General features: G+C 43.2%; 1 protein-coding gene across 6 annotated transcripts in view; it reads right to left on the bottom strand.

The window, feature by feature from the left end:
* Positions 1-19,970, bottom strand: part of LOC119653493 (choline transporter-like 2) — a 93,767-nt gene that overhangs the window by 10,409 nt on the left and 63,388 nt on the right. For 4 of the 6 annotated variants that reach the window (XM_038058123.1, XM_038058127.1, XM_038058125.1 and 1 more), the window contains 3 exons: positions 1,728-1,850; positions 1,313-1,663; positions 488-828 (listed from right to left, as the gene is read on the bottom strand). In XM_038058123.1, coding sequence (XP_037914051.1) covers positions 488-828; positions 1,313-1,663; positions 1,728-1,850 — 815 coding nt within the window. Of the gene's footprint in view, positions 1-154; positions 280-487; positions 829-1,312; positions 1,664-1,727; positions 1,851-16,563; positions 16,994-19,970 lie in introns of those variants that run through there. The other 2 variants (XM_038058122.1, XM_038058128.1) reach the window with 2 other exon arrangements.

Raw genomic sequence — 19,970 nt, 5'->3', positions numbered from 1 at the left:
CATATCCTCTCCATTTAAAAAATATATTGCCTACAATCGCGTCAGTTCTATCTTCATTTTGGCCCAATGGGATCATTCAAAATACAAAAGAATAGTTAATACAATATACACAATTCGAAATTCCGAACAAAATATGCGTAAATAAAAACCTTACCCCATTAATATTAGCCAAAAGTTTAACTTGCTCTAGAGCTTTTTCGAAATCAGCAGGATATAGGTGCAATGCTTTGACCAGTTCTAATATATCAGCCGTATTTTGTGGTAAACAACGTCTGGATACTATACATTTCAAATTATAATAAGAAATTAATTATATGGTTTCACCATAGAACAGAACAGGACAAGAAACAATAAAATGTACACATACAACATGCAAACATGCAGACAGGACGAAAAACATAAACTAAATCAGTAAAATGGGTCAATCACTGTACATAAAAGTTAAAAAAAAAGAAAATAATATCCTTAATTAGCACTGTAAAATTACCTCCTGTGAATCGGTTCCATTATATAAATTCGCCACCAAATTTCCGACAATTTTAGCAAGATATGTATTTATGCGTCGCATCTTTCGTATGATTATCTCTTCGCCTAGTTTCTCTCTGGTTTCGCAATGAACAATTGGTTCTTCTACAGGTTTCCGTTGATCTGATGATTGGATCTGGTCACTATTATATAGGTCAACCTCGATTGGTGGCTCTATTAGGTCAGTTTCATTAAATGCTAAACTCGGAACCTTAGAAGTGTCTCGTTTTATACGTTGCAGAAGGCGAGGGGGCAGTCTTGGACATGAGGTTGATGTGAATTCCCAAACGCAGCGTTTGACAACTGTTTATGAGTTTTTTAGAATTAAGTTAAACGTTGACTTAACACAAAATTAAATTGTTTTTAAATAAAACCCATGCTTATCCATGATGCAAAATTGTCTAACTTAAACCGTATGTCATGCCTGATCGTCAGAAAATAGGTCTCCTTTGCAAAAGCCATGCTAAAGTTTTATTCATTAATCAACAACCCCGACCTTGGGGGTATACTTTGTATTCAAACGTGCTTATGTACTGAAGCAAATTCAATGAGATTAAATGTGGTATAAAGTATATTAAAATACATTAATGATTAAATTTAATTTTAAGCCCTTTTGGAATATATTTGGGTCCAAGTACGAAATTAAAAATTATTCCAGGCTTTCATTAAACACCACAAATTCCACCATAACCACAAACCATAAAACTGGATGAAAATCATAACACAAAACATGGAACAGAAGCATTAGCGGACAACATGCTGCTCAAGAACCTTCAAAAATACTTACACGGAACACTCGGTATATACCAAGAGGCACATCTGTTCTCCTGTATCGCATTTTTCGCATCTGTCATATCTTTTATATTCTCTTTATCCTTATCTGTTTGGCAAATTAATTTAGACTTCAGCTCTTCGAATGATCCCTTATACGTTTCATAAATAAACATTTGATTGGGACATTCCTTCACGCATACTTGTGGGGTAGGACAGCCAGTAATTGGTACCAGTGGACTTATACATTTCTCCAAATTGAAGAAGAATAAATAAGGTTTATCCAGTACCGGGCTGTCAACACCACAGCGATATCCTTGGGAATCCACTGGTACCAGAAGTTTTTCTAAGTCACCATGTCCAATAGCTAAAAGAGAATTACAGAAAGGTAAATATTAAATGGGTTTTTATAAAAAAATACGAGTAATTACCAAAGTATGCTATGTATGACCACAGTATTAGGAAGACGACGAATATTATTAAGCATAAGACATCAGTACAAGATCTTTTGCCAAGTGGTCCTTTGAAGTGGGCATCATATTTCAGCGGTTCTCCTGTAAAAAATGTTATGCAATATTAACATCTTTGGAAATACAATTCGAATAATTAAAACGAAGGAACGTGTATAAAACGGGTGCATAAAATGTCCAAATTATTTGTTGTGAACTCAGATTCTACCGATATGTGGCGCCCCACGATTGCTCGCCACAGGGCGGAAACGAATTCCTGCTTCGAGGCGGGAACCTCATTCCGTGAGTTGCCGTTTTTGCAAGAAGACATTACTACGCCGACGTCGACTACCCCGACGACACCCTCCTCTGGCCGAGGGTCCTCCAGCCCCACACCAGATTCGTTAGCCTCAGAGCTCGCCCTGCGGTTGGCTATTCTTCAATTTACGTCATTCACTAGGCAGGCACTTCAACAGCCTTGAGACACCACTGACAAGCACGTTTCCCTTGCCGTGCGCTGCAGAAAGTCTTACAGTTTTGTGGTTAAATCCCCCCCCCCCACTGGACGACAGGAAAACTGATGCCGCCGGCGTTGTATTTGGCGACTACCGCTGACCACCAGCCATCGGATAACCACCTCTACGTTTCAGATCGCAGCGCTAAGACTCGCTTCTTGGTGGAATTCGGTTCTGCCCTCTCTATCGTTCCGAGGCGGCTCGTCGCCAAGCCTCTTCGTAAACAAACTCTCGTCCAACAAACAGCTAATGACATGCATATTATCACTTAAGGCATTCAACAGCTATCGTTTGGCCCCCAGGCACCCATTCGATCAGTGCTCGACCAACTCCAGATGGTGCCATTGGCGTGATCTACGAGCGGCTACTTTCCAAATATTGTAAAACTACTTTTCCACCAGGTGACATGGCCTCTACTGAGCACCTTCCGGTACACCACCAAACCATCCCCATAGGGCAGCCAATCTTCTCACGACTTTGACGCCTCATCGACGTCTTATTAGAGCGCGGCGTCATGCAACCATCACCGAATCATTGGGCCAGACCTCTAGACGCATTAAATAGGACACCTTGCAACCGCCACTTCCTTGCAGCCAACACTTCGGCATTCTTGTCACCGACGCAACCATTAGCCCTTCGCATGGATGCTTCCAACGTCGCCATTAGGTAGCATTAGACAGATTGCGACCTGATGAAATTTGGGTTCCGCTAGGATTTTTTTCCAGAAAGCTATCGGAGTGCGAACAACGGTACTCTACCTACGACCGCGAGCTTCTGGCAGTCTTTGAACGCATCCTGGAGGGCCGTCACTTTATGATCCACACTGATCATTGACTACTAGTATTCGCCTTGATGCAACATTCACACAAGACCTCACCGCGTCAAAGCAGACAACTCGATTTTATCAGTTAATTCAAGACTCACATGAATATACGCCAGGCGTTGAAAACACCGTTGCCGATGCTCTCTTACGGGTGGAGATAGTCAATATGCCCACCGCTATCATGTCTTGAGCTATCAGCGAAGCCCAATTAGAGAACCTTCAACTGCCTCACCAGCTAGCTAGCCCACATCTTAAACTCCATCAGCTGGAAATTGATGGCCATTCGGCGTACTACGTGGAATTCAACGGCGAACTTAAGCCATATATATCGGTTCCGCTTCGTCATCAAACCTTCGACATCGTACACCAACTGTCGCACCCCAGCGGCCTTGCCACAGCTCAGATCGCATAGCGTTTAAGTTCTTCTGGCCACGTCTACGCAAAGATGTTGTCCACTGGACAAAGCAATGCATCCCTTGTCAGCTGGCCAAAATTCATCGCCACAACTGTGCTGAATTTGGGAATTTCAGGGCACCAGATGGTCACTTTGACTACACCCACGTCGACCTAATTAAGCTGCCATTGTTCGGCGGATACAAAAACTGCCTTACCATAATCTACCGCTACACGCGTTGATTCCAAGCAATCCCACTGCAAGACACCAAGTACTCCACTGTCGCGAGAGCTCTCTTCGACCACTTGATTTCAATCTTCGGGCCTCCGCTCGAGATCACATCCGACCAAGGGAAACATTTTCAATCGGGCCTCATCGCTGAACTTGCTTAACTCATAGGATTTCACCACACCCACACAACGTCGTACCAGCCTCAGGGAAATGGTGTAGCCGAGCGTATGTACCGGAAACTTAAGGGCGCAATCCCGAAACCCTTTGGATTCAGACACTTCTTGGAGTACTGTTCGGCATGCGTACCACCTTCAGGGAAGATCTGCGGGTTTTCCCAGCCAAGATGGTATTCGGCACATCGCTGCGCATCCCGGGTGAATTCTTTGTTCCGTAAGATACTTCTACTTGCAGTCCACACGCCTTCATAGCCAACTTACGCCATTTCTTTAAGGCGATTCGCCCAGTATCGTCTGCCAGATATGCAACACACCATCCATTCGTTTTTAAGGACTTCACCACTTGCGACTACGTCTTTTGCCGCATAGACGCCATTAAAACCCGTCTGGAGCAGCCGTACACTGGTCCACACCATATCATAAAGAGAGTCGACCACCGCACCTTTATAATAGACGGGGTTGCTGAAACCCTCTCTACGGATCATCTAAAGCCAACGTATTTAGAACAGTCTAACAGCCAACTACGCCAATGGTCTCGTCAGCACCCGTCAGTTCAGCTTACGGAGCTATCTCATGACCACTCACATAGATCGTCAGACAAAGATCTGCTGGATTCGGCAATCAATTCTCAATCAACTGCGGACCCACAAGAACGGTCTTCTGTTCTGTGTGGAACAAAATGTACCACGACATCAGTCCTACAACCGGATCAAGAAGAAAGTCACATTTTCACCCCCTTCACCTTTGGGGAGGAAGTGACTGTGGCGCTCAACGATTGCTCGCCGTCAATGTAGCCCACATGGCGGAAACGAATTCCTGCTTCGAACCAGGAACGCCCAGCTTAGCTAGGATAACTTCACCGTACTGCATCCTACCTGATCAAACCTTTTCGTCAAGGGTGTCTAATGCAATTGATCTGGTAGTTGGGGGTTCTGTGCGATGGGCTTACAACCCGTTGATCCAGAAAAAAACCAAACCTCATGTGCAGAAACCAGATGAACAAACTCGGACAGGATTGATACACCGAAGCGACCGCGCAAATGGATGAATGGCTATGCTCTTGGATCCTGAACTGTTAGATCACTGAATAAATCTGGTTTTGTCAAAAATTTACTTCAATAGACCAGCGAGTACAAGGTCAGGATTCTAGCAGTTTGGAACCTTGACGCTGGAGAAATGATTGGTTTGACAGCGCTTGACAAGAAAAATGAGGCATACCGACAACATATAAAGCGAGACCCAAGGACGACAAGGGGAAATTTTCGAAAAGCAGCTATTGAAATGTTAAGAAAAAAACGCGACAATATTTTGACGAAGAATTGAAGAAAATTGACGAAACACCAGAAGCAAAAAGACAAGTCTACAAAGAAGTGAAGAGCCTGTGACGTAGATATGAATCTAAAAACTCATTGTGAAAATAAAAACGGAGCGATCATTGGGAACGAAAGAGAATGGCATGAGAGATGGACGTCTCATTTCAAAGTATTTCTCAACCCTCTAACCCCAACAAAACTGATAAGCCTTATCAGAAGGGGAACGTCCCAGACTTGACGAAATAAAACGCCGAAATCAGCTCACAAACGGAGCTTTCTACTCGATCCTGCCGATTTTAAAAGCCGGCTGTATACACAGGAAAGCCAAAATCCGAGTATACAAGACAATAATAAGACCTATGCTATGCTTATTTAAAAATCAGGAAAAACTTCCCAATGATTTAGTAGCTTAAGTACTGAGGAAGAGAGTAAGTAGCTTTCGAAATACGTATTTACTAACTATTAAAATATATTGTAGTAGGAGCAAGCTACCTAGTTTTATCTTGCTTTGCTTTTCTTTTAAATTACAATTATTTTTTAGTAAGTTATTAGCGAAGACTGAACAGCCCGGTTCCTACGCCGAACGCATGGCTGTCAACCTGTTACAAATAGGTAGACGAACTACTCAGACGGGTGAGTTTCGAGTCGTGGTAAGCTGCTCTACTTTGGTTTCGAGCTCTGCTGAATTTCCGCTAAGCGGCTCCACACTGTAGCGTCTTCACATATCGCCCAATCATTGCGGCTAACCTTATCAAGCACTATGGTTTGCTAGTAAACATAAGGAACCCTTTGCCTGCTAGATTCGTAAACCAAAAACTCTTCGAGAGACATTCTGAGTCCTATTAGCTCTTCCGGGACTTCGTCAGTCAGAGACGTTTCCTGAACGTCCTGAACTAAAGCACCTAGGCAAGAGCATGGACCGGTGTCTATAACCACGATGAAACCTCTTGCCTGCGCGAGGCCGAGAAACCCTGACCAATCATGCCGCAGAAGCTGGCTGTTGTAAACTCAGAGTTCGACTATCTGATACAGAGAGGCTTCTATTGACCCTCGAAAAATCCTTGGTCTTGCATTTGGTTCGGAAAAGGACAATACCTGGGCATGGGGCGGTAGTTACAGACGACTAAATGCATTCACAAAGCCTCACCGATATTTAAGGCTAGTAAGGTACTACGAGGTCTGGGTTTTAGGGTCGACTACATAAACGATATTTTGGTAGCACTAGAGAACGTAGAACAGCACGGAACCTTCGGATCCTATTTGACTAATTGGAAAAGTTCGCCGTTGTCCTCAACGTAATAAAGGGCATATTTGGGACTAGTGAAGTCAACTGGCACACCACCAATCTCTCGGGTAGAAGCGATCAAAGATTCTAAGCGCCCGGGAACCGTGAGGGACCTTCGAAGATTTTTTTGATTTTTCGACTGAATGACTGCCCCGGGTTCGATTCTTGAACTCTGCCATATGAATTTGTTATTTTTTCGTTTGTTGTTCTCTATCTCTCTCTCTCTCTTTATTTACAAGGTGTTTATGGAAAAGATCCGGAAAATAGAAAACAGTTTCATTTGTTCTGGAAACCCTTTTGGAATCTCCATATATTTTTTTAGAAACACGACGATCGAACTAGGGATATCTGACTAATCCAACCAGAGTCCATCTAAGAGAACGGGAGAGAATACATTTATTTACAAACGCTATCTAATTTTTTGAATAGTTCGTGACTGATTGAAGCAAATCGCCCGAGAAGTGCTTGTTCTATTTTATAGTTTGCAGCTAAATTATTTAGTGTTCAAGTGCTAATTTCTGAGCCAAATAACAACTTTTTGGTTTTGGTTCTCAGAAACATCTTTATTATGACTAACTCACAGCTAAACAGATGTTACAAGTGAATCTAGAAGTTACCCTGTTATTGACAGTTTTAAAATTATTTTCAAATCTTTTTACTTTATCTAAATCTAATGTGGATTTTACAATTTCCTTTACAAATTTTGCGTCATGCTAATTGCCATATGCCTTGAAGTTCATTATTTATAGAATGTATGGATGCTTGCTAACTAGAAGATCGACATGTGGTCTGAACATATTTTACTATGGGCTTCTAGGAACATATTTATGTAAGCATGTGTACATTACAAATATTGATCAATTTATTGATTGTAAAATTGGAAAACACTAATTTTTCTTGAAAATGGAGGAAGTTGTGTTTACCGTCGTTCATTTTACATCCAATCTAAGTTTGAATTTTGCTGTTATTTCTTTATTGAAATTATCCGTTGAAACTTTAAATCTTGATCAGAAATTATGCCACTCCTTTTACCATAGTGCATGCTGATTTGACTTACAGAGTTAGACCTAGAGAGCGAGGGAAATGAACCAATTCTTTCGTGAACATTCCTTTCTGGTGTCGTAAAATAGAAGAGATGAAAATTCTAGGTAGCCCAGTCTCGAGTCAAAGCCGTCCAGTTCGTTACTCCTTACATATTCTTGGTGTCCTGGCAAACACCATCTCTCCACCGAAGGTAGGGGCTACCTTGTCCTTACAGGCGCGCAAAAGGAGTAAAGCAATGGAACTTTGGCGACGGTGACACCAAGGGGTTGAACCACTTTCAACGACATCAATAAACTTCAGATAACTGTTCGCTCTAATCGAATAGAAAGCGAATCCTAGCAGATGTTTGATGCCTTTACTATCCTTTATTATGAAAATCATGGCCAGGAACACCTCGTTGTCCAATAAGACAATGTCGGTTTGCTCAACTAGGCCGCTAGTTTACCTAACCTAAATTCTTTATAAAACTTGTGGTGGGTGGGTATGGATGGATCTATGCAAATAAAAAGATCTACATAACTGAGGCACTTATCACACATTAACATAACCAAGTTTTCGGCAAGGATTAAAGAAAGCCTATGAAATCCCTGCAGGTCGCGCAGTCAGACACAATCCCAATCTCTCAGAAGTCTATTCAGGGTTTAACAGGGTTTAATGCTCTCGCCATCACTAAGAACCCAAACCTTAATTAGCCGTAAATCAGGTTATATTTAGATAATGGATGAATTATGCCTACCATTCGCAGAGTTAGTGAGCAATGTCGGATTTTTCTTGATATAGGAGGATAATGTTCTCCATAAAAGGGATACTAGGACCCCATTCAATCACAATCCGTAGTTTCCATTACCGTACGTGAGTTCACCAATGAGCTCAACTAAGCTTATAAGGTGAAGTTACAATTCCGAAGAAATCGCTGATTGCAGAGGTAGGTAGCATCCACCATCGAAGGAATGTATAAATGCTCTGGTAGAAGCAGAATTTTCCTCCTGCTTCAGTTGGATTGGAAGTCCAATCAGTAATATCAAATTTCCAGCTTATAAAAAAAATAATCGACAAAAATCTATCTAGAAAGAAAAGAAAAAGCAAAGGGTCGCCCCAGCTATGCTGGTGACTAGAACTCTGACAGAAAAAAGAAGTTGTTATTTCTGAGGACATTAAGGACATTTAGTGAAGGATTGCGAATTCTACGAACTACCAAAGGTCTGGTAAAAACCCTACAACTGACCAACGAAAGTAGCATAGGAAGTATCGTGTATGACAATCACATGGGTCTGGGTTCCTCCTGGATGCGTGCATGGAGAATGGTGGAGTTGATCCTGAACACGAGCGCATAAGTGAGTATAATAAAGGACGAATTGTTACAGCCAGGGCTCGTAATAAATCAAGCAGACGTTTGTATTTTGCAAATACCGTATGAATTTTAGGTAGTAAGGAAGATATCTGATATCACAGTTGATGGTCTATTGAGAAACGATTTCCTTTCTTTTCACTGAAATGAAGAGGGACCTCAGGAACAACTGGTATTCCCGAAGACTCAAATCACTGCTGATCTATCCCAAGTAAAAACAGAATAAGTAGCACCAGCATGTTGCACTGAGAAGGTGGGATTGCATCAATCCGAAATCATTACTCTGTCGCGGTACTCATGGGAGTTCGATTGCCTTGCTACAGCACAAATGGGTATTAATAATGGATTGAGAACAGAAGTGGGTAGCTCAGACAGCAACAACTTTGAGGAATGCTTCACTGTCGCAACTCTAGTCGCAAGGAATCAAAGTTATGCCTCCCGGAGAGCAGTAGTCAGTGTATCATAGGGCATGGATTGGGGGAGGGGTGGTTGTAAAACCTAAACCAATTAAAAAATGGGCGTACTAGAGAAAGTTAGGACTCTGCAGTCTGCCTTTGTGAAATATTGACAGTCAACGGCTTGCTCAGAACACAGAACAAGCAAAATTGAACCTTGGGTGTAAGATCAGGCACTAACTATCGAAAAACATTACAGTTGCCGCAGCTATATCGGGAGGCCATACACGACCTATTGGGCGAAATGCTAGAATATGGTATAGTTCAAGCAAGTGGAATTCACCACTATTAGCGGTGCTAATCCGAGCCTCGCGGAGATAAGAGATGTAGAGTGTTGGTCGATTTCCGTAAATGAGAACACCATAGGAGACTCGTTTTTCCTTTCTTAAATAGAGGACATAGTGGGCCAGTTACGACACTCGCGCTACTTCTCTGAATTGAGCTTAGCTGACAGAGACTATCAAGTATAAATCCACCAGAAAGATCGAATCAAGGCCGGTTCAGTACATACTACGAGCACTAAAAGGTTAAACGTATGTTGTTCCGTTTAAAAGGGACACCAACAACATTCCAAAGGCTAATGAATTACGTGCTTACAGGACTACAGGAATTTTTCGTTTATTTAGACGATGTAGTAATCTTGTCCTAGAAGACCACAGTCTAAGGTAACGAACTGTATTCGACAAATTGAGCGAAAGTAACTTAAAAGCTTGAACCTTAACAAATGTAAATTCCTGGACAAGGAAGATTTTTCACGACCTGCCAATATTCATCATCATGAACGGCGCAATAACCGGTATCCGGTCTAGGCCTGCCTTAATAAGGAACTCCAAACATCCCAACATACGCCGAGGTCCACCAATTCGATCTCCTTAAAAGCTGCCTGGCGTTCTGACCTACGCCACCACTCCATCTCAAGTAGGGTCTGCCTCGTCTTCTTTTTCTACCATAGATATTACCTTTATAGACTTTCCTGGCTGGATCATCCTCACCCATACGGATTAAGTGACCCGCCCACCGTAACCTATTGAGCCTGATTTTATCCACAACCTGACGGTTATGGTATCGTTCATAGATTTCGTCGTTATGTAGACTACGGAGTCGTTCATCCTCATGTAGGGCCAAAAATTCTTCGGAGGATTCTTCTCTCGAATGCGGCCAAGAGTTCGCAATTTTTCTTGCTAAGAACCCAAGTCTCCGAGGAATACATGAGGACTGGCAAAGTCATTGTCTTGTACAGTAAGAGCTTTGACCCTATGGTGACACGTTTCGAGCGGAACAGTTTTTGTAAGCTGAAATAGGCTCTATTGGTTGACAACAACCGTGCGCGGATTTCATCATCTTAGCTGTTATCGGTACTGATTTTCGACCCTAGATAGGATCAATGGTCTTAAAATTGTATTCTCCTATCTTTATTCTTCCCGTTCCCGTTCAAGTTGTATTCTCCTATCTTCATTCTTCCCGTTTGACGTGCTCTCAGCTGTTGCAAAAAACGCATTAAAGAACATCTCAAAAGCTTGCTCGACAAAGAGCAGGCTGGTTTCCGCTGCGGATCCTCCTGCATTGTCCAAATCAAGAACCAACGGATCATTTTAGAACAGTGCACAGAGTTCAGATCATTGCTTCAACAACTCTTCATCAACTTCGAGAGAGCTTTCAATGGTGTGAACAGGGAGTGTATCTGGAGTGTTCTAACCGGGAGGGGCATTCCTTTGAAATTAATAGTTATTATGAAAGCGACATATGATGGGGCAAAAGGTCACGTGCTACGTCAAAGTAAAATCTAAGAAGAATTTGAGGTTCAAAATGGAACCCGCAAAGATTGTATCTTGTCACCGATATTATTTCTTCTTGTTATCGGTGACGTTCTTCGTGCTGCCTTGTCGAAAGACGAGGAGTAATTCAATCCGAAGGATCCAGTCCTAAGTGTGGCCATTTGCTGTGAATTCCATCATGAATTTGGCATCACATATCCAGCCAATTAATGCAGCTAATACAATTTAAATAGTTTCTATTTTCTTTTTATTTCATTTAATTATAACTTATTTATTATTTATGTAAACATGATTTGACATGTTAAAAGAAAATTTTATGGAAAAAACGATCTAAGAGGGAGGAGCCTAAATCCCTTGAATCACAAGCTGAAAGTTTCTCCTTTTTTCAATTTCTAAAATCGTCAACCGAGCTGGTAAGTCCTACTTCCAATGGAGTTCGTGGCAGATTGCGCGTGGTATCGCTCCACCACAGCATTCCGCCCCCAGCTGAAACCCAGGGGTTTCGGCGAAAGAACCTGATCGAGGCTACTCAGCTGCAATCGACCGGCGGTTGTCAAAACGAACACGACGCTCTCGATTCTTTCCAACGCTGTCAACATCCTGGAAGAAAGGCTTCAGCCTGTCTTAGGAGATCATCTTGGGCTTGCCAGCGACATCCAAATTGAACCAGCGCTCCACACGCTCGAGGACCTTATAGGAATCTTCATATGGTGGCTGCTCTCTTACCCAGGACCAGGTCGCCAGGGAGTTGAAGGTTCTCCCCGTACACCAGCCCAGCAGGGCAGGCAGCAAACTCCTCGCGGACGGTGGTACGGAAGGCAATTAGAACAAAAGGCAAGACCTGCGACTAAGACGGCTCTTCGCGCGCCAGAGTGGCTGCTTTCAGCGTCCGGTGGCAACGTTCTAGCATACCACTATCGCAACTATCGCGAGGCAATACTTATAGCCGTGTGAGTCTCGCAAAGGGTCTATAATGTTGAGATGTATAGTGTGGAAGCGTCTTGTCGACCTAGGGAATACACCTACTTCCTTCCTGGCATGTCTATGGATTTTACACTTTTGACATGCGTTGCACTCATTTTTCATGGACAGCCAGAAATATTTGCTGGAGGCTAGGCGATTTGTTGTCCGAATGCCAGGATGCGCAAAATCGTGCACGGGGTGAACCACTTCTTTAGGAAAAGCGACCGGAATATATGGTCTAGGTCCCTTATCAGAGATCTCGCAGTAGATAGAGGAATGCGAGCCGAAGATAGAAAACTCCTTGAACTTGCATTTGGAGTCCGATTTCAGACTATGAAGAACTGCGTCCTCCTGCGTCAATCCTTCTGGAAGACAGCGAATACCAAAAAATCGACTGCGACTGGGATGTTGATCTCGGATATCCGAGACAAAGCATCAGTGACGAAGTTGTCTTTACCCCAGAACCTTCTAAGATCAATGACCGTCTTTAGCCGCGGAAAGCCCGCGATCGTTTGCACCTTGTCTGGGCCGGGTTGAATGCCGTCAGGGGTGACATAGAAATTTCATCTGTTACTTGAGAAATGTGCATTTGTCAACATTGAGGATTAAGCCGTTTTCAAGGAGACGTTAGGATGTGCCAAATGCGACCGACCAGAACGTCATCCAGGTAGATGAAGCAGAAGTCCAAGTTTCGTAGTACAGAGTGGATTGCGTGTCTGGAAAGTTTGCGCCGCATTGCACATACCAAAACTCATCCGTGTGAACTCGAGGAGTCCAAAAGGTGAGCAAATTGATGTCTTTGGAATATCTATATCGGTAGCTACAGGGATTTGATGGTAGGCCTTGACGAGATCCAAGGTCGAGAAAAACCGAGAGTTTGCCAAATAATGCGCAAAGTCTTGAATGAGAGAAATAGGATACCGCTTTAGAATCGTCTGAACATTCAGGCGTCTACAATCTCCACATGGTCGCCATTCACCATTGGGCTTGAGGACCAAATCGAGTGGAGAAGACACAACTGCTGTTGGAAGATCTGCATATGCCATACTTAAGTAGTTGTTCAAACACTTTCTGCCCAACAGCGAGCTTCGGGGGTGGCAAAGGAAGAGAAGATTCCAGAAGATTGAGGAACCAGTAGTGATGATTGTGGTGCTGGAGATCATGCTTAACTGGCTAAGCGAGACTACATTGGGTAGCAATGTTGCGATATTTTTGGAGGAGTATGCGAATGCGTGGATCGGCAACGTCCTCAAAAATGATAGATAGAATGTTGTTGAAATTTTCCCTGACGACGAGAGGTTTTGGGATCTACTAGGGATCTATGCTGCATACCTACCAGCAGCCCATAGTGACACAGGCAATCTTTGCCTAATATGGGGATACTGATGTCAGCCAAAATGAAACGGCACAAAAAGATCCTACTCAAGCCAAGATTTACGTCTACTTGCCTGTAGTCATAAGTTGCGATAGGCGTGGAGTCTGCTGCCGTTAGTTTCAGTCGATGAGGGAATAGTTTGTTAGATCTGGATATGGGGAGGGCCCTGATTTCCTCGCCTGTGTCTACCAGATAATTGCGTCTACTAAAAGGAGGCGACGTGTTGCTGTGATTCAAGTAGACTTCGTCGAGCCCCCCAGCAAACTCAGTTTGAAGTTACGATAAAAGTGTATGGATTTGTAAATTTCTTGGCTTGATCCGGAAACCTATAGTGGTACCAGTACACGTCTGACCGCCTGACGTCGTCCGTTGTGATGCCCACCACTAAATTGAATAATGATTTGGTCGGCCTGGACGAGGGGTTAGTCGCGTTTGTCGCCGACGTGCGGAGCAAGTGCTCCTACGCCGGACTGAAGAATCAACTCATCAGGTGCCTGTCAGTAAGTGAGATAGGTAAGCTGACTCACTTGGCAACGGATCTGATACTAGGCAACGACACCCCCAGCCAACTGCTTCGGGAAATGAAGCAGCTGGATAGGAACAGGAGTCGTTCTGAGCTGCTAAAGATCTTGTGGCTTCAGCGACTGCCGCAGGTCACGCATGCCATAGTAGCGTGTGTGCGAATGCGTACAAAATCCTGCGCAATGTTCTTCTTCCTCCAAACAAATTGAAGCAAACTCCTGTATGTAGTCCTATTGCTGTAAACAATTCATTTTGCATCGCAAGTGGTGGTTTGTTCGAGAAAGGACCAGATTCATTGCATCTAAGATGTGAATCGCAAGCATCGATGCACTTCGTTACATGATTTTCTTTCAAGTCAGATGGAGCACCCAAATTTCAAGCTTTTTAACGAGTTCCATACGTTTTAAATGTTTCTCAATCGATCCATGTGACATATTCAACTTGTTTGTCATTTCGTACAGTAACATGACGAGCTGAATCGATTATGACTCTCATTTGACCAACATGAACTCATCTTTCAAACTAATTCTGGCACTGTCTTTCTTTTAAAACTTTTTCACTATAAACATAATATAACAGATAACATGTCCCTTTTCCAACAATATCAATCCATCGATCCCGCCTTCGTATATCGGAATTCGACCAGTGATGCGTCAACAGAATCTGCCCAGCACTTTTGGGATTTTCCTACCGGCATTCGTCCTTCTGCTCTCCTTTCGAATACCTGTAGGTATCCGAGTGTTCTCCACACATCAAACGTGGTCAGCCCATTGCAACTTCCGACGTTTTATTAATTTGGAGACTTCAGGTGCATCGAAAATGAATTTGGTACAACTCATGGTTGCATCTGGTCATTCTCTCGTTAAGCTTTTATTATTCTCCACAGGACCCTCCTTTTGAAAGTATTGACCGGTTTTTCGGAAGTTTTAGCGTCCATTATCGAATTGGTAGACCTCCACGCAAAACTAGGATGTCTGGAGTTCCTTATTAAGGCGGACCTAGATCGGATACCGGTTGTTGCGCCGTTGATGATGATGATGATTAGCGTCCGTGTTTTATATTCGCAGCATAGTACAGGTCTTATTACCGTTTTGTATACTCAGAGCATTGCTTTCCGGTGTATGCAGCGGACTTTTAAAATTGGCAGAGTCGAATAGAGCAACGTTCCTTTCGAGTCCACAAGCAACTGTCATGTAACTTGCTCCAATGGCAGAGTGAACAGTAGAGGTGCCAGCCCTTCGCCTTGTTTTAATCCGACGTTTGTGTCAAACGCATATGTCAGGCTATTATTGAGTCTCAACTACCCTGGTAAGGCTTACCAGTTTTGCTGGAATTTCCCTTTACTAAAAGAAAAAGGTGAAATTTGACGAAAATGCCGGTTTTTGTGAAACGTGAAACTAGTAACTTTTCATATAAGGGAAAGGGTTCTCAGATTCAAATAGACTCAGTCTGGGCCATCCGGGAACTATTTGATAAATTTTATATAAATAAGTTCAAAATGAGTTTAAGATAGGCTGCTAGCACCTTTTCTGCAAAAAATTTGGTCAAGCTAGAATAACGGCCGATGATATTTAGTATGCAGATCATTGTATCTGATATGCTCTGAAGACTAGAATAGTTTGCGTCAATTCCCAACTGGCTAATCTTCATTCTGTTGAGAGTTCAGTCTAAGCTGTTCTGATAAATGGGAAAGATACTCCTCTCATGTATGTAGTCTCAATGACTTCATCATATAAGTACAAAAAAAACTATCAAACTCGACTGGAGCTGAATCAAATGGTTCTCCGCTTCACCTTGATCTCTATACACATACTGACTGAGAACATCAAACTTTCCAGCTCAAAGTGAATAAAATGCTCACACAAAAGGCAGCAAAACTTACAGTAAACCTAGCATAACTGCGGAAGCCTTCTAACCGCAGCCATTCAACTATTGCGGGTTAGAATGGAGGCAAGTAAAACAAAAACCCACACGTTCCCGTCTAATGCACAGGCGGCTAATGAACGCTCATTAGGGTGTAGATAGTCTGAATTAAAACAAGATAATGATGACGAATATTGACAACTATAATCCCTGAAATACCCACTAAATATGCCCTACTGACGGCTACAACTAATTTTAACACTTATCAGGGGTCGACCAAAACACGTAGAATAGATAAGTGCATACTCGTACGTGAAAAAAGATAACATAGGTCGCCTCGCCTAACCGCGTACCTTGGGAGATTCCAAGAGCATACCCAGAATCTGATATTGTCAAAAACCAGTTATTTTTACGTATTTAATGCTGGATGTTTTCGCATAGCTTTCCAATGGAATGACAAATTAAGACTGGCCCAAGATGGATGAGGTAATGGGTTCGCTACGAAATAATTATCGACGACGATTGAAGTTCCCAAGAAATTCCGAAATAGATTTGCCAAGCGAAATATTTGCAGATAACAGAAATGGGTGTTGGACTTATAGGAGCACTTTGAACCACTTTTACTGGTATTCTCACGACCGCCCATATGGTGGTAATGGGGCTTGAAGTATTCCGAGTGATTGGGCGAGGCATACCACAATAACAATGGCATTTCCGCAAAATCAACAACCATTACCGTATTTTCCCGGAGTTGGATCTAGAGGTTGCAGCTCGAACGCTTCATCGTCAACTGGATGCTCCCGCACACTATCACCGCTTCCGCAACAAATGCCCATGTTTCTGGGGTCATTAACGCAAAAGTGAAACTAAAGATGCACTTTCAACATAATCACAGACACAACACCTTTAATACGTGATGATTGCTTCAAAATCGCACCTCTCTGCGGCTCATTTCACTTCTTAAAGATAGTAGACCGCGATTGCAGTGACCCGCGCCAGCGGAGTTAGACGGAACAACTGGCCAGGTGTGATGATTGAAGGTGAGGGGCTAATTTGATAACGCTTATCGGAGCGGGAGTCTCGGATTTCAGATAAGTACACCACACAGGTACGCCGAACCTAATGTACTAGATGTAGAAATTCAATTAGTGAAGGCATTCAGGAGCGTGGCAATACGACGAACCGGTCTTTCCACAGTGGGGGGAGCATACCTTGGGATGTTCGGTGGAGCAACAACGGAATATGGAAAAGCTTGTTCTATTGGAAGTTCGCTGCAGCAAAAGCTTGTAGGCTGGAATGGTGGGTGACTAGACTGTGCCTCTTTCACTAGAAACCAGTTTGGAGCGACAGCGTTACTTAGCCCCGGGAGTCATAGCTGTCGTTAAGCTACCAATCAAGTTCAAAATGCTCTTCACGCTGCTCCACTTTTCGTTGAAAACTACTCACATAAACTCGTTCTTAATTGTTTACATTCTTATGATCATAGAGTCGGAAACAAGAAGGTATCTTGCAACTTCATCAATGCATTACATGTGCAGAAAGTGCTTCTATCAATCTCTAGCAGCACTTGGAATCGATATATATAGATATATCGATATATCTAGGAAATGAAGTTGAACTTCTGGTGAAATGACAAAGATGTGATAACACACATGAGATAGCCTATGACTTAATGGCAAGTACTATTCGAAAAAAGAGAAAATAACAGGATAGTAGGTCCGTACTTTTTGAGAGAGATATTTTGCGAATTCCACCGAATGACAAAATACTTTAATGCCAGAATAAAATTACCAGGAAAGGTATGATTATGACATTCGTCTCGGTAACCCCCTTGTCCTGGTGGGATACCCTGCAGTGCTTCACTACTATACTAAGAGTGTCCAAAACACATGAACATGGAAGCAACGGATTTTAACTCTCCAAGTGATAAGAAGTCACAGACTGACGGGAGAGGAAGGCTCGACTCGGCATGTCAAGCAGGCAAGGCTACCTTCTCTGCCACCTTTTCCAGGGAGAACGGAAGAAGGAAAAGCTGGTGATGTTCAGGCAACTGCACATGTGACACTGTGGGGGAAAGCCTCCTAACCCACGGCAGCTGAAAGCACGGTAAAGAAAGTCGAAGCTTCTTGGAAATGAGGATATGGACTTTGATGCACACCCAGGTGTGGCAATATTCAAATAAATCGAATGCAAAGAAGCGGAACTTTCAAATGGAAGGTGGGGATAACCTGGTTACCCCCGGCAAAACCCACACTGGATTTAGCAAACTTTTTAGTTAGCGGCGGTTTTTACATTAGACTAGTCAAATTTAATTGCAGCGTGTCAAAGCCTTTTGCTTTCTACTGGCAACAAGGTTGGCAAATTTGGAGGACCGTGAAGGTCCGCCCGCAAAGATTGAAGCTCCATCAAAGTGCTCGGTCGACTCGTTCTTGCACGCCTCTGTGCTAGCCAGGCTCGGGAATGTGGGGGGGGGGTCCTTTGAGCGCTTGAATCTTTGCGGGCGAACCTTCACGGTCAATTTCGCCAATTTTTTGAGTTTCTGGGATAGCGCTTCCCTCTAAGTCGTTTTCGGCCACTTAGGATGATCGTTTGATCCTCCGATTCCCATAAGTTCATTACAAATGGCGCTCAACGTGGGGCCCAACATTTCCTGGAATCAGGCCTAATTTCTTATTTGCAGGTTTTTTGAATCAAGTGGAAGATAGCTTATTCCGGCTCACAATTTCGTTTGGTGGTGTCGGATAGAGAAGCAATAGATTCTCAACATTGTTCCCGGCTAGGCTCCATGTACACTTGCTTTCACATTTCTAGTTTTAGGTTTCACGCCTTTTCCCCCGGAAGCGAGTGTTCCTAAGCCTCAATTTCCTTTCCCACCTTGCAACGTAGAGTTTCCTGCCCTATCCTTGATAAAATACCATAAGAGCTAGTCGTTTGTTGTGTTTGTCTTTGAGACTTTACGTCTCGTAGGTGATTGCCTTCCAGAAGCTTCTGGATCTATGGGCCTTTGCCGCTATAAGCTGAAAGGTATTGCCGTCCGAGCTTTCGATGAGTGTTCTTCCCTACCTTTATGTGACACGGCTGTCTCTTCGTTTCAGAATTTGGAAAAAACAAAATATATGACGGGTGAGCTGAATCCTTGATGGACTACGAAGCCAGTCGGATATACGCTGTGCCGTTCCGTCCTCAATGATTCATCCTCATTTTGTTCTCTGACTTCAGACGAGGAAGATTGAATTATCGCGATCCCTTTTGTTTGTTTTTTTTTTTTTTATTTAATACTCTGCGACGGGGAGCAACTCGATTGTTGTTTCTTCCTTAACAAGCACCGTGTGTGGAAGTTTTTTCTGCATTCAGGTAAAACAATTTTTGAGGTTGGGATGGCATTTTGTTCATCCGACAGTTTTGCGGGAATTGATTAAAGGAGTTGAACATTTAGAGAGAGGGGGAACCTCAGGGGCCGCGCCTCAATCGCGATCTGAGGCAGAAGAAACCATAATCGGGAATGCGATTCGTCGTGGATCTTCCCTCTCAATCGTGGCACTCGGGTCCGGAGACTCACGGCTCCACGCGCGCAGTCGAGCCGTTTTTTGTTTTTTTTTTTTTAGTTTTCAGTTTTAGCTCGCGTTCTGGTTTTTATTCGTTAGGCCGTCGCGAATTCCTTCGTTTATTGCCTATTTTGAAACCCAGTGCGGATCCACGCATCGGTATAGACACGTTGATTTTGTATTAATGACACGAGAGGGATCAAAACGCTCAAAGAACCCCCCCACATTCCCGAGCCTGACTAGCACAGAGGCCTGCAAGAACGTGTCCACCGAGCACTTTGATGGAGCTTCAATCTTTGCTGGCGGACCTCCACGGTCAATTTAGCCAACTTTTTAGGTTTCTGGGATAGCTCTTCCCTCTAGGTTGTTTTTATCTTCTGAGCACTTCAAACTATCTGGTATGAATGTCTAGAGCAACAAAAGAAATATTTTTCTAGCATGTCTTGCTCTGGGTTACGTGCCTCCCTCTTCACAAAAATCTCCAAACGGGAAGGAAGGGGACTATTCAAACCTAAACTGTAGGTAGATCAGCTTAACATGACTCTTACTGAAATGCCTCGAGCCTGGTACAGCATCATATTCACGAAAAGGCGATAAG

Source organism: Hermetia illucens, chromosome 4 (genome assembly GCF_905115235.1).
Source record: "Hermetia illucens chromosome 4, iHerIll2.2.curated.20191125, whole genome shotgun sequence".
NCBI classification, from domain to species: Eukaryota; Metazoa; Arthropoda; class Insecta; order Diptera; family Stratiomyidae; genus Hermetia; species Hermetia illucens.
This window is presented reverse-complemented; position numbering and strand designations above follow the sequence as displayed.